Source organism: Phaethon aethereus (genome assembly GCF_964289735.1).
Source record: "Phaethon aethereus genome assembly, chromosome: 9".
Classification (NCBI taxonomy): domain Eukaryota; kingdom Metazoa; phylum Chordata; class Aves; order Phaethontiformes; family Phaethontidae; genus Phaethon; species Phaethon aethereus.
In genome coordinates this window covers 28,768,170-28,792,942 of record NC_138585.1, presented here as the reverse complement: position 1 = coordinate 28,792,942, position 24,773 = coordinate 28,768,170, and the positions used below count along the sequence as shown (strand labels likewise).

Here is a 24,773-nt window from a genome sequence, read left to right as displayed (position 1 = left end):
TTTTGTCTCCAGGATCCTTTCCTGTCCCTGCTCTATCCTATCCATTTGTCTTCAACAGAAGACACGTGACGCCAGTGGTTAGGGAGCATACCTCCCCATGGAAGCCTCTGCTGAACGCTGAGCTGACATCTGTGCCGGTACGCACGTGGGAGCAGCAGTCCCTCCACATCCGCATTGAGACATGCTGCAAACGGAGACTTCCTTCCCCACAGTCACTTTGCCCAAGAGGTGTCGCCGAAAAAAATTATCTGTACACCATTCCTGTAACCTACCGAGCTTCCCGCATGCAGTCACTTACTGAAATTTGGGGTTCACTATTTCTCGGTCCTTTGTACATGACAGTTAAAAGTACTATGCGTATTTCCAGTGCCCGCGCTAGATTTACCTCGCATCGGAGTAACCAGCTAAATGTGCTCAGTTACGCTTTCTACATCAGTCTCTACCCATGCTTTACTGCAGGTATTGCCTGAAGTCTCACGTTCAGTTTGCACCTGTAACTCAGTTTTACAGTTGCAGGGGAGCCTAAACTGGGTGTAGCAGAATGCTGCAGTAAGCATTAAATAATACTGTTTAATAAGCAAAATTCTCAATTTTTGAGGAATATGCCCTTAGGATAACATGATTTCCTCACTTAAAAAAAAAAAAAATATTTGGACATACCTAATTTTCTCAAAGTCACTTTTGGAATATTCTGTCCAAATGTGACCATTAATTTTTTTCTCATTTCGAGTGAATGATTATGAATGCTTATTTTCCCTTATGTGGGATAGCTCCAACATGAGACCTTTTTGGGTCTGCCTGAACTATCAAGTTCTTTCTTTTTTCTGTCTTTTGAATTGTTCCTCATTAAAAGTTCATGGATTAACATTACTTACTTTGAATGAGGTTTTCTATGCAGAGGTTACAAAATCTAGTAAATGTGTTAATCATTACTGTAAGACTGTTTATTTTTTAAATGTATTTACAGAACCTAAAGATGCATGAATTCTCTTTCCTTCTGAATGTGCATTGTAGTTCCTAAGTGATGTTGAAGAAAAGCTTTCCAGTCCTTTGTTGCATTAATGACAAGCATGTGCATTTATCATGACCAAAAAGCAGAAACTACTGCCACACGTTCATTGTGGGTCCTTGTCTTGTGTGTTGTGCTTTGCTCTTTGCAGGGTGGCTGCAGCAACTGGCTGTATGCAGGCTGGTCTTCTCTGTAGAAGCGGCCAGCGCTTGGACTGCCATTGCTAAAGCAGCGTGGTGTGCGGTGTGGTGCTGAAGTGCATCTTTAGGCTGCAGTTGCTTTTACATGAAGAATTAGGAGGGAACTGCCAGCAGAAATGGTATCCTATTGGGCAGCAGGTAGATGGCTGTTGGTGGTGGAAGAGGAGCTATGTGTTGCAATTGCTTGCTTTTTTTTTCCTTAAAAAAAAAAAGGAAAAAAAAAAAGAGAGCAGAACACAATGGCTGGCGGAGTTGGGATAATTAATGTTTTCTCAGGATGGCAGCCTCTAATTAGACAGGAGGAAAGGATTATCTCTGGAACGTTTCCTTTGCTTCTTTCTAGAAGATGCTGCTGATGGTTGTTTCTGGTTGCACAAAACCTACTGATGGTGGAAACGGTATTGTAACCCTACAGAGCTGCTTTCTTTGAACCACCGCTAAGAATACGCCATGCAAGATGCAACCTTGCAGCGCGCTCAGCGGGGTTAGGTGTAGGTGGCAGTCCCAAAGCTGTGAGCAGCGCGGCCCTGGCCTCTCCCTGGCACCACCGCCCGCTCGCTGTCCAGTTAGGCTCCACCTGCAGCCTTTCCAACTTCTTCCTGACGTTGTCTTGCAGTTGCTCATCAGCTCCAGCTCCCTGCTCAGAGCAGCATCAGCTGCAGCTGGCTGACCAGGACCGCGTCCGGTCAGGCGGGGAGTATCTCCAAGGATGGAGGCTCCACAGCCTCTCTGGGAAACCTGTTCCAGGGCTTCAGCACCCTCACAGCAGTTATAAAAACCCAAACCAAACAAAAAACCCAAACCCAAAACACTGCCACCAGCAAACCCCCTGTGTTCAGAGGGACCTGTGTGTCAATTTGTGCCCATCATCTCCTGTCCTGTCGCCGAGCACCACTGGCAGGAGCCTGGCTCCTTCCTCTGTGCACCCTCCCTTCACCTATTTGTACGCGTTAGTAAGGTCCTGCTGAGCTGCCTCTGTTCCAGGCTGAACAGTCCCAGAGCTCTCGGCCCCCCGTACGTCAGATGCTCCAGTACGTTAGTCGTCGTCTTGGCCCTGAGCTGGGCGCCAGTCTGTCCGTGTCTCTCCTGTCCTGGGAGCCCAGAGCTGGACCCAGCACTGCAGATGTGACCTCGCAGCACTGGGCCGGGAAGAAGGATCACCGTGTCCTGGTGCAGGGGGCTGTTCCCCCCCAGGACAGGACCTTGCACTTCTCCTTGCTGAACCGCATGAGGTTCCTGTTGACCCATTTCTCTGGCCTGTTGAGGTCCCTCTGAGGGGCAGCACGGCTCCCTGGGGTATCAGCCGCTCTTCCCAGTTTGGTGTCATTTGCAAACCTTGTCCCGTTTGCATCCCACTGGATTACAGTTCTTTTGCTGCTTGGAAAGCACAGTTTTAATCTCGTACCAGGTCACGTTTCTAGTCTTCCCTTCCAAGGGGGAGGCCAGAAGCAGGTTCACATTTACATGTATTTCTCCAGAATAACTTCAGCTTTTCCCTCTTTTAATGTCTTCACAAGCTTCTCTCACAGCCTTTCTGTTCTGGTTCTGCTTGTGTTTTCCTGGGCTCTGTTCTTGGCATGACGGGCAGCATGGAAATCCTTGCTAAATAATCACCTTTCAGTTCTGCAGGCTGTTCCTTACTTACCCACTGTGCTTTATTATCCCGAAGTCAGTGTCTTTTACATTTAAAATCATACAAACACAGTGGTTTGGGCAAAAAGCAAAAACTGGTTATTAAGTTTCAGCATGCGGAGCCTGGGTGGTCTGCGCTCCTTCCAGAGGAGCTGGCTTCTGTGCGGGCAGGCAGCTGGCTGCTCCGCTCGGCGCTGCCGCGCAGTGCTGTGCCACGCAGCCGCGCCCCGGCTTGCCCTGCCGCGCAGACCTCCGGAGCGGCCGCCGCTCTGCAGCACGCCTGCAAGGCAGAGGGTCTCTCGGGTGTCAGGCTAGATTTGTTGGAGCTTTCTGCTGAAAATACTAGCTTTTAGGTTTGATTATTGGTATGATGCAATGAAAAACATGAAGTTAAAAAGCTCATAATGAAACTTTAAAACAGTCAAGACGTTGTCTGGGTTACAAAGAAAAGGATGAAGGTATGTGATTGATTGCATTATACCTTCATCCATTGTGGCTCTGGCTATTGTGCATCTGTCACGTCTCTCAAGTGCTACAGGGGATACTGTGAAAAAATAACTCGTGGGGAAAAATATTATTATTGGTACATGCATGTAGACAGTGCCATTTAAACTTCTAAGTAATTCCAGTCTCACTTTTACGTGTTTTACTTTGCATTGAAACAATTTCTATTGATTTTTTTAATATGCCATTCTAATTCACATTGGAAAAGGACAAAAAAATCCTCATCTGCTGTTGTCAGCTGGGGTTTTTTGTGCTTCAGTACCTACTGCTGTGACACAATTGACCATGTTAGCTACTTGCAGCAACAGCACTATTTCAAAGAGGAAGGAAAAGGATATGGGGATTTTGGGGTATGATTGGGAGAAGTTCAGCCTGGTGCAACCCCAGTTTTTCTTGAGCAGCCTGGAGAGTTCCCACTCTGCTGTTCTCAGAAACGAACAGACTGCAAATCCTGGGCAGGGTTCCAGGCTGCCGGCTGCGGAGAGCTGCTGCTCTTCCTCTGACCCAACTGCGTTGCCAGGTCTTGGCTGTTCCTTCTATAGTGGCAGAAGCTGCTGGTGCAGTGAAGGTGATAATCAGCCCGATTTATGCTGCTCATCATCAGCTGTCTCTTTGAGATGTCACTGACATTTTCCCAAGGAAAAACAAAAAGTTACTGTAGTATCTTACGTGAGGTTCAGCCTTGGTCAGTTATGGAAACCTACTTTTGATAATCAAGGGTATGTTTTTTTTTTAAGGCAGTATGGTAATTTTTTATGTCGGAAAGGGTTAAGAATGATGAAACGTAGGAATTAATATTGGTGACTTTCTCTAGTGCTTTCTTGGCAGCACTTGGGTTAGTGTCTCTTGCAGTCTGGTTTCCTCCGGAGCCCTTATAGCTGACAGCAGTATGGTGGATCTGTAGCTCTTGGTTTTTGTCAGATGCATTTTCACTTAGTTCCAAACTTTTAATAAATATTGCACACTTCAGCTTTAATGCTACAGTTTTACTGCAGATGTCTTGACTGGCTTTTCCTACTGCTCACTTGGTCAAAGAGCAGGACCTTCTGAACTTTGCTGTGCGAAGGTGAGCAAGGGACTTGTCACAAGAAGAGGAGAAGGAGCTTCCCCCTTCAGTTGTTCCTGGATATATCTCATCTAGGGCTACGTGCAGTGAGTGCAGGGGGCTTCCCGGTTGCGAAGGAGCATCTGGCCTCCCAAGGGCTGCTTCAGTGTCAGACAAACTCCGGACTGTGACTTGCTGCCACCCTCCCGGTGCTCGTTCCCTGTCTGGCCTCTCTGCCTGGGTGTCTTCACGGCTCAGCCGTGCTCCTGGGACCCGCACGGCCAGTTGGCTCCTGACGCCCCAGTGCCCCGGGAGCTCTGGTGCTCCAACACCCGTCGTGGGTGCGCGCTAGCGCACGACGGGCTGCGGGGCGCAGGTGCTGGGCGAGCTGGTCTCCCCGCTCCCTCCCTGCCCCGGGGGGGGCCCGGCAGCTAGGGAGGGGAGCCGAGGGTGAGCCAGCAGGGCTGAGCTGGGAAAGGCAACCCTCCACGGGGAGGGAGAAAGAGCTGGCGGCTGGTGTTGCTGAAAATTTGCTGCTTTTTTCTCACAGCCCTAATGCAAACAGATGCTTTTCTGTTCCTGAGGTCCCTGCACGCCCTTCAGCCTCTCTCCCCTCCTCTGCTCCCCTGTGCTCCTCTCCCTCCTTCAAGAGCTGACCCACGTCCTCCACGCCGGGGTTGTCCCCAGGTGCTTCCCGCTCCCCCTCCCCGTAGAGTGGGGAGGGAGCAGGTCTGGCTGCTGCCCGAGAGCTGGCTGCCTACCCCAGGAGTAAGGTGCCCGCCAGAGCGGGCTGCTAACCAGGGAAACGTGGGCGCCTTTCATGTCATCCGGGGCCTGTACTTCTGGGAGTGAATGGGTGACATCAGCTGAAGGCTTGCCTGAATTTCCTGGTTTCCCTTTTAAACAGAAGATTGCAGAATCTTCTTTAAAAAGATGGAAAAAAGTGTGAAACGCTACCAGAGTTTCCAGACCACGCCTATGTAATGATAAGGCAGATGTCTACAGTTCCTATGATGCACAAATGGCAAGTCATTTTTTTAACATACAAAAACTTTAATTGCACTGCTACTTTCAGTTCTTCATAACTAAGAATATCCTTTTCAGTCTAAAATACTCCTTAAATGACATAAGTTTTTGAAAGTGCCTTACATATTTCCCAAACCTTGAGACTAATCAGACATATAGTTTGTAAGTTGCTTGTTCAGAGCTATGCGGTTTTTCCAGTGAACCTGACAAGTTTTAACATGATCCGAGTGAAGTATGAAGGAAGAGAATCTTTATTCTGTATAATATAATTAAGAGAATTCAAGTGTGCTTTCCTTTACTGAAAGAGGTGAAAAGGAATACAGTACAAACCTTTTATACCAAATTCAGATGTTACAGTTGCTGAATCTTAGTTGATATGAATTAAGCTCTGTCGGGAAGTAAGTTATTGAAACCATGAACCTTCCTTCACTTTGATTCATATCTTAGGAGGAAGGATTAGTAGAAAACAATTTTTTTTTTTTTGTCATTGGGAAAAAGGTAACATAACGAGTAACATTTAATGTATGGATAAAAAGTTAGTAAAGTTGTGCTATTCTGAGAATTTTTCACGGTTTTAATTGATCTGATATTCAATTTATGGTTCCAAGTCTGATTTTCAGCAACTGCATCTTAATTCCTGTTTTCCTTTCACCTGAGGGTGATTTAAGAGCAAGAAGGTTCAGAGAACAACTTATCAAATGCTTTTCCGATGGTCAAAGATCACTTACCTGTCACCATTGTTGCCTTCTGCTTGTCTCTGAGCTGCATCTCGAAAGTGCCTTAGACTCCTCCAAAATGCATCTTGAAACTACGGTAGGCATGAGAGTATTTCTTGCCATAAGGTGGCTAAATGAACCATATCTGGAAGTAAGCTTTTTTGCTTCCGATGGCTTTTTTTGCGATACCTGATCGGAGAGTCAAAATTCCCCTGGCCAGGAGCAACTGGAGCAACTGGCTTTCTCATTCCTGGGAATGACTCACATGCCAGGGTAGGTGAGCGGCGCGCTCCCGCTCACTTCCTGGCTCCGGAGCCGCTCGGGCGCCCGGGACGCAGACAGTGATTCACCTGAGAGGTGGGTTAGTGCCTGTTAAAGGCAGCAGCTTCGTGCAGGGAGACGTTGCAAACAGTCTGAGTCGTGTTTTACAGCAGTCTCTGCAACCGTGCCTGTGCCTTTCGGTTAATACGGTTTTGTCTGCAGGGTGAATGCGAATTTAATGTGATACTGAAAAATCTTGTGCTGGATAGATGCAAATATCTGCTAATGGAGATTATCATGTCAGTTATTAATTTGGCTATATTTAGCCATCTTTAATGTTGTGCTTTGAACACATCCTCTCTTCTAAGTAGCGTGTAGGATGAAAGAAAAATGTTAAGTCTGTAAGTATCTCAGCTAAAATGACCAGACTGTTTACTGTATACTTTTTATTGTCATGGTGTTCTTTAAGACTCTGACTGTGAGCCTGCTGACTCTTGCAGTCCTGCTGTCAGTGGTCCTGGGTGTACACACATTTAGAGTAACCTAATTTAGTGCCTTAAGAGTGTTGAAATAATCATGACAGTAGTTATATCGGGACAAAATTTTGCTTCGTGTCAGTAGAGGATGAAGTGGTTCATTTCCCATTTCTGCCACCTTCTTTAAAAGAAAGGAACTAATGTACCTCCCTCATTAAACCTCCAGCAGAAAAGAAAAAATAATCTTAATGCTGCGAAAGCAATGGCTGCCAAGCCACTTTTCTCAGACTGCGCTGCCTGTCCTGCCTGGACTTCTCCATACACATTTTTTCCTTTTTTCTCAAAGATCCGGGGGGCTGAATCCCCAGCCCCCCTCTTCTGAGGCTGGATAGCCTTCCGCATAGGTGCCCTTGGCAGCTGCGTGGAGCCCCGTGAGGAGCCGGAGCAGGAGCTACCAGCTGCCTCCCCATTGTGGTGAACGGCTTCCTCTGGCCTTGTGTCCGGGGGGCCTGTGCCAGTTTCCCCATTTCTGCTAGTGGGCAGACTGTAAAATTCCCACTTGCCTCAGGACGTCTCCCTTGGATCAGGTACGGTCCCTGACCACAGGACACTTCTGACACGGCTCATCTTTGAAGACCAGCTTTTGCAAGGCAAAACAGATAATGCAAATGAAGCCAGCAGGAACGCGTGTTACACTGCTGTCGTATGTTCTCAGCTTTATTACTACAAGCTCCAAACTGATCTCAGGAGCTGGATATTCTGACATTAAGTGATGGTCCCTGTGGCGTGCACATGCTGGAGTGCACACATCCTGTCACCCAGGGATGGAGGAGGCTTTTTCTGCGGTTAGGGAGAGGAGGTTTGACGAAGTCTCTGCCTCTCACAGACCTTGCACATGGCTACCTAGGGCAGCGTGTGCCAGCCGCCATTTCACCTTCTTTCAGCTGTCCCTTGTGCTCCGGTGTTCAGCAGCTGCTTGTGTTTTGTTCCCCTCTCGACTGCTTGTCCTGTTTCTAGACTAATGGTGCCTTCTGTTTTTCCTTCCAATCTCTGGTTCACCTCCTCAGTGGCTTTCAGTCATTTTCCAGCCTGACGTTACGTGTGGTGATCCCGTTCTCTGTTCTGAGTGGAGCCTGTGTAAGGCAGGAGTATGTGCCTGACTGATGGTCTTGTAGGCTGCTCCTTCGAGCTGAGAAGTTACCCTGTGGAAAGGGCAGTGAGAGCCCCCCGGGCTACGGTGGCAAGTGCTCTCATCAGTTAGCCCAGCTCAGGTACCGCACTGCATAGCCACGCAAACAGCTTGATTTCTCCGCATTAAATCTCTTCCAAGGCGTTTCTCTTCTGTCTCTGTAAATCACTGTCTTTGCTCTCCGTTAAGTGGAGACCTCATTCTTCCTCTGGGGAGCGTACAAGGCTGTTTGTCTTGCCTGTTCTCCTGTGGCTTTGCGGTAGCTGGGAGGCTCCAGAGCCATGAGAATATCTGCCTTTGTTCATTGCGCTCTGGATCGGCCTCGTACTTTGAGCTCTTTGGTTGACTTTTAGCACGATCTGGTTTACCTGAGGACAGGGTGCTGTGCGAATTCTGTGCTGACTTGGGGGTTAGCCTCATCTCCTTCCTTTTGAGAATTTGGGGGATTTCATTTAAATCTCTTTGTTTCTTTGCCCTTTTGGGGATTTCTCAGATCTCTTCCCCAATACCCAGATGTTTGATGCTGGAGTCAGACCTGTTTATACTCAGCTTTGCACCTTACATTAGCATCACTTTTTCACCACCGTGATCTCCTCTCCAGTTATCACTGGTAAAACAACCGTTGTCCAAAAGGTCTATTCTTTGGCTTTGTTGCAACTTAGACTTGTCAGTACTTGTGTTAGAGCTCTGTGAGTTTAAGCTCTGACAAGGTGATTTCTTCTTGGTCTTCTCCCGCGGGTATTACCAGCAGTGATTTTCTGTCTGTATCTTGCGGGGCCCGATTGTGCAAAGGACTCCTGTACGAGGTGTGTGACGGCTGTTCTGCACACAGATTATCATCACCACGTGTCTCGGGCCAGCTTCCCATTAGATGTCATTTGGTTCACCTCTCAGATACTGCCTCCTTTCAAGGAGCCCCTTGGAGATGAGACTAGCTTGCAAGTGGCTTGCTGCCAGCAGGCACAGGGGTCCTGGAGATGAGTGATGTGAACGGGGTTCACAGGACGCAGCTGGACAGTACCAGGACTGTCTCTGGATGTCTCTTCACGAGGCAGTTGTGTGAAGGTGGGTTCTCGTGCTTGTTTCTCAAAAATTGGTTAGGATTAGACTCTTCAAAATTCCCATCTTTCAGAAACCTGGCTCTCAAGAGCTGTGTCTGAACACTCATCTGGATGCAACAGTGGACACCCACTTGTTGGAGGCCACTTAGGTAGTCCTTCAGGTTTCCTGAAGAAGCCCTCTGTTTGACATTTTTGGGGAAACATTGCAGAAGTTGCAGGAGAAATTAACCTCTCTTTTCCATTATCGAGATATCTTGTAACAGATGGTCCTTCTCTGGGATGTTTGGACAGCCCAAAATTCCAGTGTCAGAGGTCCTTAGAGGAGCAGAGACTTCCCAGTTTGGGCACTGAACAAAGCATTCATGCTGACTTGGTTTTGCTGGCAGTGTTTCTGTGCGCAGACCGCCTGCCCCTCAGCTGGGGGCGCGATGAGCTCCCCTCTGTGCTGAGGAACAGCAGACCCCTGGGACCAGCAGCATGGGAACCTGGACGTCGGAGTGCTGGCGCTGAGGGCTGGAAGTAGATTTGCAGATAGGTCATAAACAGCAGTTTTAACACTTAAATCTGAAAGTTACGTGCCTGACTTGTGTTTTGCACGAGACCCCGTGCTCCGAAGCTGGGTGCTGTACCGCATCCCTGGTGTGGGGCACGGTTCCAACCGCGGGGTGGTGCGGGCAGATGTGTCCGCTCCTCTGGTCTCAATCCTGCGGGCTTCAGTCAAGGCGCGTTGTGGTTTGATCTGCGCTGTTGTTCTTCAGGCACTTCTAATGCTGGCGTTGTCTTAGGCTGGGGTCTAAGAAACAGTGCGGCAGGACGTGTCATGGGGAAGGAGGGAAGAAATGAGAAGTGAAAACTGAAATGTTTAAAAAATATAATTTAATTTCTTAGAGACCCAAGTGTTTAATGGTTGGTACTCTGTGAATGGAGTACACACACCAAAGTTAGTCTGTTAAGAGTGGTCAAATAATAAATAGATTCATAAAGTCTACATGAGAATGTTTTTGTTTGTTTGTTTATTTTTTGAATGTGGTGCAATGGCACATTAACTTCTCTTTAAAATCTCTGTATTTTGGTGTATCAGTAAACCTTAATGGGTTAGAAATCACTGTCATAGCATCCCCTAGCAGGCTTTTAATTCAGCTGTGTTGTTTGGCTGTTCTCAGGCCGGCACAAGTCAGGACTTGCCGGCACATGAAAAGGAAATGCTATGTAGCTTGTCGTAAAAACAGTGCGAAAGAAATGTGAAGCTCTGATGTAAAGAAAAGCTGAAAGCTAACCTATAACTTTACTATTGTTCACATTATTTAAAGGTTGGATGTCCCTTTTTGTGTTCTGGTGATTAGAGAGCAATTCCCAGATTTTGTAAGAGCCTGAACCAAGTTATTACAACAATTATTATTGTGTTGCTTCATTCTAAAACTCCTTTACTATCATATTTAGCAATACAAACTACAGGGTTATTTTTAAAGCAGATTAGCCACCTGGATAATATAAGAGACTGGCTTTTTCTTTTTTTTAAGCATAGAAAATTGGTAGCAGGATCAGAGGTTGCAACACTGGGAGGATTCCTCCAGCGTTATACCCTCAAATGTGCAAGATGGAGGTGCTTGTGTCAGTGGAAATGTCTTGGAAGAGTTTGACACTTGCTTTCCTTAGGTGATTTATTTCAATCACTGTTTTGACGGCTGTCACTGAAAGGCAAAGACAGAGGAAAAAGGCTAATTAAGAACTGACTTTTACAAAGCTAATTTCTTTTTTTCCTCTGTCCTCGAGTTCCTCGCATTATGTTGATAGGTAACCTGAAGTTACACACCTTGGCTGGCTGATCCTGTCTATAGACTTAGGTCTTTTCTAGTGCCTTTAGTTTTCACGTGCAACCTGCATTTGTGTCGTCGTATGGGTAATATCTTGATTGCTCGACTTGGCTTCCCAGCTCTTGTTCATGATGCAAATTGTTGGTTTGCATTTCTAATTAACTGAAGCACTGCTCTATGTTATGAGAGTTTTCTCAGTACCCAGAGCTGCGGCAACCTTGATGGAGGGATGTATATCACTGTGCAAGAGAGTCAGGACATGTATGAAGTGCAGAATTTGTCTTCAGGCATTCAGGAATTAACTTGCTGTCCCTCTGAGGAGAGGCAGCCTGATACAAAATCTGGAAGGCTAGATCGTGCATGTATTAGGTAAAGATATGATATATTTCCTTTATTTGAAACTCAAGTAAAATAAAAAAGACAAATAAATATACGTAAGCCTTTCTGTACCCAAATAAGATTGATTTCCTACAAAACTCGACTGCCTAGTGCCCTTGTTTAGAATAAGTTTCGATAGTATTTGTGTGAATCCTGGACCACAGGAGCCTGGAATAAGGTTCATTTGTCTGGACAAGTTTAAGGCCTGGTGCCAGTTTTCCAGTTTCTAGGTTGTCTGTTGCTTCTAGTCTGGAGTGTAGACAAGCTAAGCAAATGAACAGTTGGATGTGGGAAGGAGAAGCCCTGCTGCTGCCTCATGGTGGTGATGGACTTGGAGGAAGCACACATAAGGTGGAAACATCACATGTGTTTGCTCTCTCCTGAACAACTGCTGAATGTAGGAAAAGCAAAGGTTTATCTCGGCAGCTCCTGTATGTCAGTACCAGCCTTTTCAAGTTAAGTCAGGAGAAAAATCAGATTTGGAAAAATGGTGACTGTTGTATTGAATACGCTGGTAAACTTTACTGAATTACATAAGTTCCTTGACTGCACTAAGACCTGGAGAGCCCAGCTTTCTATGGCGTGCTGCTGGTACTCTCTACCTGTGGTCTAGGCTGATGGCTTCCTCGCCTCTGAGGGAAGTCTGTTTTTGAAAAATGTCTTCATTTTGGTCAGGTGTAAAACATAAAATACTGCTTTGGTTATTTTTTTGGGCCTTAAAAAGCAGAGACCTAAACTTTGAGGCATTTTAACTGATGAGTCTTACTTCCATCTGGAGGCAGGGATCTAAAAACTTGCAGAAAAAAGTGCAAAATCCCCAATACTAGAATTTAGGGGACTTATTTTTTTTCCTGTAAGTGGATCAACCAGCTATCCTATCTTTGCAGTCACCTTGCATTTCTCTGCTAAAGAGTTTGGTAACTCTGGCTCCCTTTTACCTACCTAAGAAGCAGCAGCTGAAAAACAGATGATTAAGACTCCTCTGAAACCTTTGGCACACCCCTTACTTAAGGAGCAACTCAGCCCATTTTGTGGTTACACCCACCCTTACATGCAGGCTCTTAGTACTTAACTGTGTGTACTGCCAGTATGTGTTTGTGCACAGCGTGAAATGAGCCTTGTGTTACAAGCAGTAGAAATGAGAAAATTAAAAAAAAACTTCCACAGTGGAATCAGTTTTCTATTCTTCAGCATCTTCATAGTTTATCACTGCCGTATTGCTCATTTTATGTTACTGTCTTTCTCTGTAGTAACCACAAAAATGGCCAGAGTTCCACTTGTAAGTCCAGGGCTGGAGGTAGGTCTGTGCTGAGTCCTGGGGACCTCCTTATTAGCTCTGCTGGTGTGATTCATTTGGAAGAGGGAGGACCGAGCTTCCTGCTGAATTTTTCCCTAACCTTTTCAATGCTGAAAGTTTCATGCTGAATTCTTCCCTAATATACTCAAAGTTCAGGAATGCTCATTTCCGTGGGCACCTGCCTGGTGGAAGATCACAGCTGGTTTACAAACTGTCTTCTCCTGATGTTTAGCTCTGGTCACTACGTTAATTGCTGTCCTTTGTCAACAGGCTTAGAGAAACGTTTTCAGATTCCTTGTCCCTTTCTTGAAGCAGTTGCTAAAGGAGTGACTATTTTAGCAGCTAAAAATTTAATATATTTACTTCCACTAAAGTAGCTAAGTTAATCCTGTTAAACACTGTATGTGTGTGGGGAGAGAGGAATTAGTTCCTGAACAGCACTTAATCCCGAGAAGACGACACTATTTGAGATAACGTTGATTTACAGGGAAGTTCGGAACCAACTGAAAGCTGATTGGGGATTAGTTTGGCTTCCAGTTGTAAAAGGGTGTTACAGTTATGGAAAGCGTGTAACATGCCTAGTGGAGAAGATTTATAGTGAGTAGAAATTGCTAAATAAGACGTACGTCTACCTGTGTGGCAGAGGCTGGGGAATCCCAAAGGCAAATGTAATTAATGCACAGTAATCTAAAAACAACTTTGAAAAAATCAGGCTGCATGGAGCAACCTGCATGATTGTATTAGGGTGCTGTAAATATTTAATTTCTAAAAAGAGCAATCGAGTGGTGATCAAAGCATCTGGCACGTGTGAGAAGGCATAAAGCTCGCAGGAGGGCTCGAGCAGAAGTGAAGTTTGTCAGGAAGGGACGTGGCTGTTTTCTCAGCCAGGTGCTGCGGACGCTCGCGCTTCAGCTGCACGGCGGCACGAAGCCGCAGCAGCCGAGCGTCCAGGTGCGGGCGGGGGGTGATGGGCCTTGCAACAGGCAACGGGGCTGGTGGAAGAGAGCAAGTTGTGGTGCTTTCCCCGAGGCCTCTTTGGCGAAGCCGTGTCACCTGAGCAGCGCGGCTGGGGCGGCGGGTGTGTCGGGGGACAAGGAGTGTTGTTCGAGAAGCGAGGAAGCATTGCTGAGGGCTAAGGTAAGTTTAACAGGTTTTTTTAATATACTTTGTAGAGTTGGAGTCAATAAATGGTTGGTATCTCTTTCACGTCTTAAAATAAAAAAGAAATTCCAGGACTGTGGATTAGAAAGTTTCTCTTCAGGCACAGTCCATTCGGCCTTTCCCGTGGGATAGCTAAGGGAGAGCTCTGCGAGCGCTGCGGTGAGCTGGGTGGAGAGGGATTTTCTGGACGGGTAGCGTTAGGCGGTGTTGCTTGCTGCCTTCTCTTTGCCCATCGTTGGGGCTGGGGAGGGTGAATGTGCCCCCGGGGGACGTTTCTGGGTGTTCCCCGCTGGCGAGTGGCAGGGTAGGGGTGAATGCTGCGCGGCTCTGGCGCGCCCGTAGCGGGGGAAGCTGGCCCGGCCGAGGAGCGTGCTCTGGGGACTGGGGTATTGCCAACTGCATCCTCCACCGCATCCCCGCCGGGACTGGAGAGGAAGGATGGTGAAACAGTGTAGGCGATAGGAAAGTCATTACATGTGTGAGAGAGGTGGGGAGGGGCGGGGAGGGACCGTGTCCTTCTTCCCTCTGTCAGGTGCAGTTCCTCCTCTTCCCTGCCCTGCAACCTGCCAGCCGAGCTGACACCCAGTGTAACGATTACTGACAATACAAAGCCAACAGCTCTGGGTTTTAATCCTGAATAAAGCTAAATTGTCCTTAGAAGCAGCCACAGTCAGTAAGCTGTTAAATGTTAACAAGTAAGGTGTTTTTTTTGTTTAAAGTGGATAGAATTATTCTGTAAGTTGTCTTAAGTTATATGAAGGTATTTTAATTCCTAGGCTATGGTTTCTGTGTTCTGTGAGGCGGACATGATTTAGTGACAAAATCAGAAAAACCTCTGTTCTCGTTGGCTTTGCAGAGCCAGCAGAGCAACGCAAGACTACAAACTGATTGCTGTTAGTTGTATGCCTCATCGATGCTGCTCTTGTGTTCAGGCCGATGCGGTTATGGCTGTGAAGTCGCATGAGTGACTCCAGGGTAATACTCTGTGGTGTGAGTGCAGCAGTCCTGGGGCTGCGACACGGCTGGGCTGCCGCAGCTTTGATTAGCGGTGGCGGTGTCAATGAGAGCACGCCGCTCAGGGGGAAGTCTGGTGTCAGGTCAGGGCCGGCAATTTGAGTGACAGCCTTTTGCCTGTTAAGGGTAAGCAGCGAGCATAAATAGGGAAATCCATTTTGCCGTTTTTATTAAGTATTAATATTACAGTACAACTGTCTTTTGGTTTTCTACAGCAGAAGTAAAAAAAATTATTGATTTTTCTGCAGAGACTGTAGAGTGTGAAGCTGCAGAATCAAGATTCGGTAGCAGACGTTCGTGTGTCCAGTTCGGTTTTTGGGTTTGTATGAACTGTTTTCCGAAATGCCTTTACTCTGCTGCGTAACACCTTTTCTACAAAGGGTTTGCACAAGAACATGTATATCAGGGGGTCCATGCAGATGTTTGTGGCAGCCAGCCAGAGAGTGCTTTCTTTTGCAACAAAGAGCTGGTTCTGCAGACGGCAGTCCATTCGGGTGGTCGTTTGACTCAGAGTGTAGGGAACCCTGCTAAAATGAAAGGGGGCAAAGCATAAGAAAAACACAGTAAAAATAATGAATACTTTCCCCTTGATCCTTTGTTCGCTTTTGTTGTCTTTCTTCTGTGTTTTCATATAGGACTCGTATACCTTTTTGGCAATGATTATGTAAAATAGAAACATGAGGATGAGAACAGTCCAGAAGATGAACTGACAGATATAATTGACAGCTGCATGCCATTTGAGTCCAAAGTAATTCTTCAACGAGGCACACTTCTTCACGGACTGGGGTGTTGCTTTCTTGTTTGATAAGATCATGTTAGGCAGGGAGAGAATAAAGAAGAAGAGCCAGACCAGACCCGCAAGGATCTTTGCTGAGGTCAGGTTTTGCACCCAGAACTTCCCAAAAGGTCTCACAATCTTGAGAAATCTGTCAAAAGCAATGAGACCAAGTAGCACTATGCTAATATACATGGTGTCATAAAATACTACAGCTGAGAAGCGACAGACAAAGGCTTTGAGTTGCCATGGTCCCAGGCCAGAGTCTGTCAGGATTTTCAGAGGAAGCATCAGGGTCATTATAAAATCGGAAACCAGGATATTTTTCAGGTAGACAATGAAAGTTGATGTGCTTGGAATATGGAAGAAAGCCCAAAAAGCCAGGCTGTTCAGTACGAGTCCCAGAAGGAAGACGAGTGTATACAGTACTGGGAAGACCAGGTGGGTGACTGTGGTGTCTCGGTGGCACGGTGCAGAGGAGGGTGCTCCACTGGAGTTACTGACAATACTCTTGTTTGCAAAGTCTCCCATTGCTTGAAATAGACTTGGGTGAAAAGGAGAGAGAAAATGTAAACCATAACATTCTGTATTTAAGATTACATGTTCCTTACAGTGGCTGGCAGATTTATACAAATAATCACAAAACCTGAACCTGGTTTCTCTTCTAGTTCATAGAAAATCTAAATATTTGCCTAAGTTTAAGTTGTTTACAAACATCTAATGAAAAGTTAAAATGGTATGTATTCATTATGGAGACCTAAGATAATATAACAGCAAGATATAATAGCAGATTGCCTAGAGCACCATTTGTCTTTATGTGGAAACGTATTTTAACATTGAATAGAAATTTTACAGTTGTGGCACAAAAGCAAGGCACTTCTGGGGAAGTGACTTCTGGTATTTCTTACCAAGCACGCACCATTTTTCCTTTCTCAGCACAGATTTAAATAACATTTTCAAGACAAGATGCATACTGCTGATTATCAGCCTCTTACATCTGAAAGCCAGATGACAGAGTGCCCCATCACACCACGTGAACGCTCCGATCGTGCAAGTACCTGAGCAAACCTGGCAGCGACTGTTTCAGAGAGGGGTCTTTGCCTATCTCCGGTTCATCCCCTGTTCCTCTGCTGACAGAAGCCTTGAGCAAAGTATTAAGAATAGGGAAATGTGTAGAAAGATGACACTTTTTCTGTTGGTGTGGTGTGTTGTTTCCTTCCTGATTTTCATGTATTGCCTGAGTTAGTTAATTGCGTTTGCTGTTGCTTTTCTGTCTTTCTTTTGCTGTCTGTCAGAAAGCACACTACCTTCTCCTGTACTAATAAAAATATTGCCATGTCCATCAAGACAGGCACATTTTCTGGCTTTTTGTTTGTGTGGGGCAGACCTGATGGCACGTACACTATGCCATTACTAATTGGCTCCTTTAGAGATGTGGGGTGGACAAACACAGTGTTTCCTGATGGTTTTACAGGATAATCCTCAAATGTAGCTCTGAGTTCTTGTTTGGTGTGTGTGAATTCATCTATTCTGGACAGCACTAGTCGTTATCAAATGCGTGACCAGAAAGTCTGCTCAGAGCAACCCTTACAACAGATTACTTTGCTACAAAATCATGTGCACTGACATACCCAGAAACTGTACCCTCCCTCTGTAGCCTGTTAATACTGACACATGAACCTGAGCTTGACTTTAGATCTCCAGGCTGGGGTTTCTGGTTTATTTTGGCGTTAGTGTAGCCAGGTGATACAGCGTGCTGGCTACAGCACTTCTCTGGTTCTGACAGAAGCTGCTGCTGCTGCATGGTATGCTTTGTATTTGTTATGTGTTTAGGATGTATAATGTTGGAGTCTAGGCTTTTCTCTGTAAACAGAATTTTTGTCTAAGTTTAACTGAGTCATGTGATTTGTCTTGTATTTTCCTGTCAACTGATGTGACTTGGGTTCTGGCTCCTTGCTTGCTGCCATGTGGGAAATGGCTCATGTTCAAGCCACCCTTTTGTGGGCAGACATGGGTTGCTTTTTGAGGTTCTCAGGCTGTAGCCGTATTGGCAATAAGTTTGTGCATAGTATGTACATTTTGGTTAACATAGGTGTGTGTGTTGATGTTGGTGTTAAATGGCTGGCAGAGAGCAAAGAGCCTTGAGGATGACGGGGATGAAGGTCACCCTCACCACTGTCATCAGAGTGACATGTCCTTAGCTTCCTGACACGACTTCTGTTCATTCATCAAGGACTATGTAAAGCTGAGATGGTCCATTGCAATACCCTAGGACTGATGTCCACGGCAGCATCTTCCATGTTTTCTTCCAGACTGACCGCTGGACACTGTTCCCAGCTGTAAGAGGCAGGTGCGAAGTGCCTCTGCGTGTCCCATCAGCGACTGCTCTGTGGTACACAGATAGCTGTAGTACCTGTTACCTGATCAGGAAAAGCAACCGGCAGATAACTGCCGCTCTGTCCACGTGTAGGTACAAAAATATGGAGAGTGAGTGTTGGGTGGAAGTGGGGCATCTCACGCTTCCCTTCCGGGCACCAGCTGAGCTGATCAGTCCTGGGCCCCATGGGGCTGGCTGTGGAGCGCGTGCTCTGGAGCGACCTGCAGCGCGGGTTCCAGGGGAGGAATGGTGCTCCGTTTTCGGTGGTGTAACCTGGGTACTGGTTGTTGTTGCATATACCAGCATAAGCAGTGCACGAAACGTTTTGTAAAATATTTAATTCATCCAGGCAGGTTATAAGAGATGCATAAACTCTAAGGCTGAGTGCTAAAGTAAGTGAACTGTCTTTTAACTTTTTAGGAAATTGGCTATCAGTCATAGAAACACCTGGTGCCCTGCCAGGCACAGATAAATACCGGAGAAGGGTAGACAGGCAATGGCTTCTGGCAGGACTGAGCTCTTGCATGATGGTGAAACATATTTCTGAATTGGAGCTGCTTTGCAGTGATGATAAAGGAACCATAATTTATTACAATAGCCTAGGATCTTTTTCATGTGTGGTTGTTATGATATTTGAAAATGTTACGTACCTGAAAATACTTCTCTGTTTTTTATTCAACTTTTCCAAATGAAAAAGGTGAAGTGGTTAAATTTTTTGTGCGGTGCAAAAAAGCTGTCCTTAATAATCAGTGAAGATTCTACTACGAGTCTTTCTTTCCCTAAATCTAAGTATTCTGTAAATTGAGTCTTTGTATATTTTCTAATATAATATATTGTTCTCTATAAAAGTGTACATTTTTGTTTATTCCTATAGTAAGGTGAAGTATTTGAAGATTTAACTCACATCAAGGTAAGCCTGATTATGAAATAATTTTCTCTGACATACAACTATTAATTATTGGTCAATGGATTAAGAATTGCAAGCATATAATGAGATAAGCAAAATGTTATTCTGTTACCAAAAATCTGCACAGATAAATAGCTTCTCTACCTATGTCCTATATTTCTCTTTGTCTGCCAGTTGCGCACAAGATGACAACTCCCTGTATTTAAAAATCACATTTACTGTGGATTTTATTTGCATTTCCCAGGTCTTGTGTTGTCATGGACTTTACTCTGGCCCAAGTAAAATCTGTGGTGCTCTTGTTTTATTCAGGCTTTCTAGTTCCCTCATTTTTGCAACCAGTAATGTTGGTTCCAGGGTGCTTCTGCTTCATCTGTAGGACAGTTTCTAAAGAAGCCACTGAAATTGTAGATACTCTTTGCAGGGTTTGTGCTGCTTCCACCCACCGATAAATGTATGTGGCCAAGAAGGGGTATGGGTGGTTCTTAGCTCTAGAGCGGTGTCTCATCTGTATCATCTCCTTCGTTCTGCTCCTTTATCCGTGCTCTGAGTTCTGACGATGCTGTGTGCTTGCATAGCATGTCCAGCAGGGACTTTCTAAACGATTTGCAAAGGAAAAAGTATATGAATGGGTCGAGGCAAGCATTTAGCGATGTCAGCCACAGCGTGCTCTCCTTTAAGTAAAACAAGGTGTTCTGAGCAGAGCATTCGAAAACGTCTCTCGTTTGGCTCAATGTGTAGGGGATTCTAGTAAAGTGGAATGGCACAAAACAGATAAAGAACACTGCGATAATGATGAAAACCTTCAGATTTACAGTCTTTTTGGATGCCTTTCCTGTGCATCTTGTCCTTTTATAGGATTTGTACAGCTCTTTACTTATGAGTATGTAGCATACAACTATGACTGCTAAAGTAACCCAGAAGATAAGCTGACAAATATAGTTTACGATTTCGTGCCACACTAAGCCAAACTCAGATTTCAAGAGAGCACACTTTTTTACGTTCTTAAGCGTTTTCTTCTTGTTTGTTAGAATCATGTTGGGTAATGAAAGAGCAAACATTGATATCCAGATTGCTGCGGACAGTATCTTGGCACCTAAAAGGCTCCTTGGTGTTGATGTTCTGAATGGTGAAGTGGCTTTCTGGTAGCGATCGACAGTTATTAGACCAAGAAACAAAATGCTAATGTACATAGTGAAGTAAAATACAACCTGGGTGACCTGGCACACAAATCCTCTCAGTACCCATGATACCAACTTCGCATCACTAAGGATTTTAAATGGAAAAGTCAAGATCATGAGGAAGTCAGAAATTACAGTGTTCTTGAGGAAGATGATGAAATTGGATTTACTGGATATTTTAAAAAAGACCCACATTGCCAGGCCATTCATGGTGATACCCACCAGGAACAGAATTGTATAAAGCAAAGGAAAAATGACTTGACTGATTTTGTTATCGCTGGTGCAACTGCTGTTGTTTCTAGAGTAGCTGAAGTTGACTGTGGCTTTCATTTGCATTTCGTCTTTCCTCCCCTCCCTGTAAAAACAAGAAAGAAAAAGAAAAAGAAAGTATGAGCGATATCCTTCATAAGACTTCAACCTTTTTAGTCTACTTTTAATTCTTGTGTTGGGAACATTTCTTTGAGGATTTTGACTGCTGTAAGTTGTGTTTTATTGTACCAGCGATGTCAGGTTTCTACAGAAGAGCACTAGATGTAGCCATGTTTGTAAGGCGGCCTGGTTTGATCTTCTGTGACTGAAATGCTGAGGTGACCTTCCATCCCAGCCTCCTGAGCCTCCATCCCAGCCTCCTGAGCTTCCCACACAGCTTCCCCAAGACCCGCGCTGCAGGGGTGGCCAAGGGGCCGGCATGGCGGTTGGCTGTGGGGGCGGCCCGGCCGGCGTTGTGCTGCCTGTTCCCTGGCGTGAGCGCTCAGGTGAGGGTGAGCTGGGGAGGGCTGGGGCCCTGATGTGGATCTCCCGCCCCCGCCGGCCCTGCTGCTGGCATTGCAGCCGGTGAGGCCCGAGCTGGGCCACGGGCCCTGGCCTGGCCGGGCTCAGCCCGGCGGCGGCGCCTCGGGTGACAGCCTGTGGGCAGAGGGGAGCTGGTGAGGGCCGCAGCCCGCGGGTCTGCGTGGGGTGGGCGGGCTGTGCTGGCACGCTGCTGGCGGCGAGGCCGGTGTGCCGCTTGCGGGCCGTCCAGGCTGTGACTTTGCTTGTCTGACGGACGTCTGCCCAAACTGCCTCTCTCCTCGGGAGGAGGGAGAAACGTCCCTTCCCATGTCTTCCTCGGTGTGGAAAGGGATAGCATTTGAACTCGTTTTGACTGCAGGTTTACCAGTGCTAGGCTGACGTGAAAGGAATCAAATGCCCCTTTTTATGGTATTTCTGCTGGACTGGCCGTCTGTCTCTCTATGTGGCGTTACTTCAGCCTCGCTTTTGGTTGTCCTTGAACTGATCTCTGCCTTCCCCTTCCTGCCCCTGCTCAGACGCTGGGAACGGCTGCTCGCAGGCCACTGCCATCTCACCCAGGTACTCAAAGGGTGGATGTGGCACCCCGCAAAGTCACTGTTTGTTGCTTCCAAGGGGAAGAAAGCGAGAGAGGAGTACCTGCTCTTCAACCCTGCGTATTAGCCCGTGGACAGCTAATGGCGTCTGGTGCTTCAGTGGTTACACGTTTGCTAGCGAAGTCTGAAGTTATTTGTAGCTTTAGTTATGTAGGTATTTATGCATACCTTTCTGTCTTGTTTGACAGTTTATCCTGTCATTTTCCTAAATCAGTTGCTTGACTGGTGCTGTGTTGCAAATCAATGTAAAACTTCACTGACTTGAGCCAACACACGGGAGTTGCGCAGGAGCTGCAGCCTTCCCCGCTCTGCAGGGAGCATCCATGTGAAGTTGCCGCTGAGACCCCTGAGTAGCGCTGCACCCATCCGAGCCCGCTCTTACCACGAAACCAAGAGCGTGTCGGCCGGCCAGTCATCCACAAACACTGAGCGGCCGGCATCCGCGTAACCGCTAACAGGGGCTGGGCTGAAAAACTGCTGCTTTTAGCCCAAAAACCTTGATCAAATCAGGTCTGATCCGAACTGGTTGCCTGGGAAAGCCAGGCAGGGATGTTGAATCAGTCAGTGTCGCGTTTCAAAAGGAGTAACTTTCAGGCGTGTAGTGATGCAACTGTAAAAACTGCTGTATTTCTGTATGATCTCTGTTTTTGTAAAATGAGGCACTCAGGGGAGTTGGTGCTTTGTCAGCCAGTGCCCAAACATCCCTGACATCTTCCTTACAGAGCTGCAAAGTTGTATTTCTGTCTGTTGGCTTGTGCTTTGAAGCACGTAACAGATTCAGCTGCCACGTCTAATCCTAGTGAGATAAGTATTCCCTAAGCATGCAAAATCAGACACCTTCCCCCCAGCCCAAAATCAAAGAGAAGACTACCGAAGCGTGCTGTTGGGTACTTCCTGCGATGGGAAGCTAGTGTTGCCGTTGGAGAGACGGTGGCGGTTCCTCTAGCTCTTCGCCGTGGGAGCCGGCAGGAGTGTTCATGTATAAATCCCACAGAGCAAGCAGGGGCTGGAGAAGCAGCTGTGCATCCCGGTTCTGAGACTTCGACCTTCCTCTGGCTTTGAGCTGGTTTCTTAGCCAGAGGCAGCTGCCGATTCCAGGTGACGCTCTCAGTGCTTCTGCTTTTGTTTCCTCTAGAAGAGAGAGAGAAATAGAATTTTTAAAAATACTTCGAGGTTTACTTCCTGCTTTTGGCCTTCTAACGGAGTCACTATTTTTAAAAGAGAGCATGTATTTTGTAGGACTGTGCAACTTTTCTGAGCGTAGAGCTGCACTCCTGTCTACTACCTTTTTGTCTTGTGATTCTTTAGTATTATTTTTGTACACAGTCTTATGTTTTTTAAAAACTTTTTAAGTAGTTGCAAGAAGTAGTGACTGGTTAGTTTGGAGAAGGTAAGTATATTACTGAACAAAATATTTATACCTTATATGACTTGCACAAAAGTGCTCCAAGTTTTTAAGTTATATACAGTGTATTGACATTGTATGATACATTTCATTAAAAGTCTAAATATAACCAGTTACAATTTAAATAAACTATAAATATTTCAGTTTCTTTGGGATGTGCAAAATAGAATTTTAGGAGTTGGGTTACATCTTCTTTACAATGGAATTGTACGTAATAAAAGAAATGCCACAGAGTTTCTCAATATCTGTCTTCTGTTTACTAATCTGCTACTGAATATCAGTCCAGGGGACAGTTAGGAGGGTTGTCCATATGCATCCTCTGACTGTCCTTACAGGTACCTACAGAATTCATAGTATCAGATTACATTTTTTCCCTCTGTATTTTTACCCTACTCTTCAGTGGTTTCATTTGGCATGGTTTCCTCCACACTGATAACCACAGGAGATGCTTTTTGTGATGAAGAGTTAGTTATTGTGTATTGCACTCTGGGCCGCTCGGGTCAGGTTTCTGCAGGTGATGACAGAAAAAAGTAAAGAGATTTCACTCGTATCTGGTCTTTTCAGGATGAATCTTCAAGTCATGAGTGTAACCAGCGCATGATTCTCCTTTATGGTGTTGGTAAGGAGCGTGATGAAGCAAGACATCAGCTGAAGAAGATTACCAAAGACATCCTCAAAATTCTGAATAAGAAGAGTACTACTGAAATGGGTGGTAAATGCTTTAATGCTGCTGTATGGTAGCCTGTAGCAAAGATCACGGGAGCTGTGAGGTGCTCAGCAAGTTGTCTGGAGCCATGCATGTTGATCACGTAATTTGTCTTTCATCCCCTTCACAGTCACTGGGTGAAGTACCGACCAGAGCCCCGCAGCACAAAGTGCGATCTGCTGGCCTGCCTTACGGCCGCGCCGGGACACCGAAGGGCCACTGTCGTTACAAATCCCTATTTTCCGTTATAACAGCTTGGCTGTAAGCACTTGTGTTAGGCTAAAGCCTGGAATCTGAGCTACTGGCCAGTGAGCGATACATATTCCTTATCCTCCTAGTAAAACTGTATGACTGTTTCTCAGTTTTTCTTGGATGACACCTTTTTGCATTGGAGTAACCTCGAAGTAGCTTTGATATTGTTACATGCTGTGGCATGTATTTGTCCCAAGTATAATGTAAAACTGAGGCAAGTAGGGGTTTATGTAGTCATGAGTAAAGCTTATTAAGATTTTTATTGTCTTTCAAATCAGTAATTATGCAAAACTACTAGGGCTCCGTTAAATATAAAATGATCAAAATAATTTTTTATCTGTTAACTTATCTGTTAAGTTGGGGATGAAGGGCAAAAAGCCAGGAAGACCAAGCAAGAAGCGTTTCCAACCCTAGAGACCGTGTTCACAAAACTACAGCAGCTGTCCTATTTTGATCAACATCAGGTGACATCTCAGGTACTTCCCATGTATAAAATTGTAGCCTTTTACGTTCTGCTGTAGAGATATCAAATAGGAAGCAAATCTAGGTTTTTAGAAGTGTTTTGTATGTACCAAGAATTTTCAATGCACTGCTTCTTCAAAGGCAAGAGAAAAAATGCTGCCTTTGTATTCTAAAATACCTGCTTCAGTAGATATTTGGGTGTTTGGTTTGATTTGCTTGTTTGGGGGGGGTTGTTTGTTTTGCAAGAAGCTTTCTGGATTATTATGGATGTCATGATTTTTAAATGAAATAGATTTCCATTAACAACATTGTTTAGGGCTCTTTGGTAAATCAGATGCTTGTTAACCAATCCCTTGTGTAGGTATAAGATACGTTACTGCATCTGTGTTTATGAAGGAGAGTGAACTCTTCTGTGTTGTGTAACAAACTTGAGAAGCTGGTGGATAATGCAGTTTGTCCTTTTCTGGATGTTAGACTTTATAGTCAACCTTTACTGTTAAAAAACTTTACCAGTGGCTGACTGGAGAGCATAAATAATTTATT

The 24,773-nt window shown here is 45.7% G+C and overlaps 3 protein-coding genes across 3 annotated transcripts in view; 1 reads left to right on the top strand and 2 right to left on the bottom strand.

The window, feature by feature from the left end:
- The window catches only part of MED12L (mediator complex subunit 12L), a gene marked incomplete at its 5' end in the record, with an annotated part of 156,147 nt that overhangs the window by 85,524 nt on the left and 45,850 nt on the right, over window positions 1-24,773 (top strand). The window contains 2 exons of the mRNA XM_082003498.1: window positions 23,375-23,522; window positions 24,126-24,244. Coding sequence (XP_081859624.1) covers window positions 23,375-23,522; window positions 24,126-24,244 — 267 coding nt within the window. The remainder of the gene's footprint in view (window positions 1-23,374; window positions 23,523-24,125; window positions 24,245-24,773) is intronic.
- P2RY13 (purinergic receptor P2Y13) lies at window positions 14,814-16,264 on the bottom strand. The gene has a single exon (XM_082003500.1). The coding sequence runs from the start codon at window positions 16,087-16,089 to the stop codon at window positions 15,058-15,060; it is 1,032 nt and encodes a 343-aa protein (XP_081859626.1). The 5' UTR covers window positions 16,090-16,264; the 3' UTR covers window positions 14,814-15,057.
- On the bottom strand, window positions 19,089-20,361 carry P2RY12 (purinergic receptor P2Y12). The gene has a single exon (XM_082003501.1). It carries the CDS (start codon window positions 20,354-20,356, stop codon window positions 19,331-19,333), a length of 1,026 nt encoding a protein of 341 aa, XP_081859627.1. The 5' UTR covers window positions 20,357-20,361; the 3' UTR covers window positions 19,089-19,330.

Bases quoted from the DNA above. Each gene is read 5' to 3' on its own strand.
- P2RY12 (XM_082003501.1), bottom strand. From the start codon at position 20,356: ATGCAAATGAAAGCCACAGTCAACTTCAGCTACTCTAGAAACAACAGC.
- P2RY13 (XM_082003500.1), bottom strand. From the start codon at position 16,089: ATGGGAGACTTTGCAAACAAGAGTATTGTCAGTAACTCCAGTGGAGCA.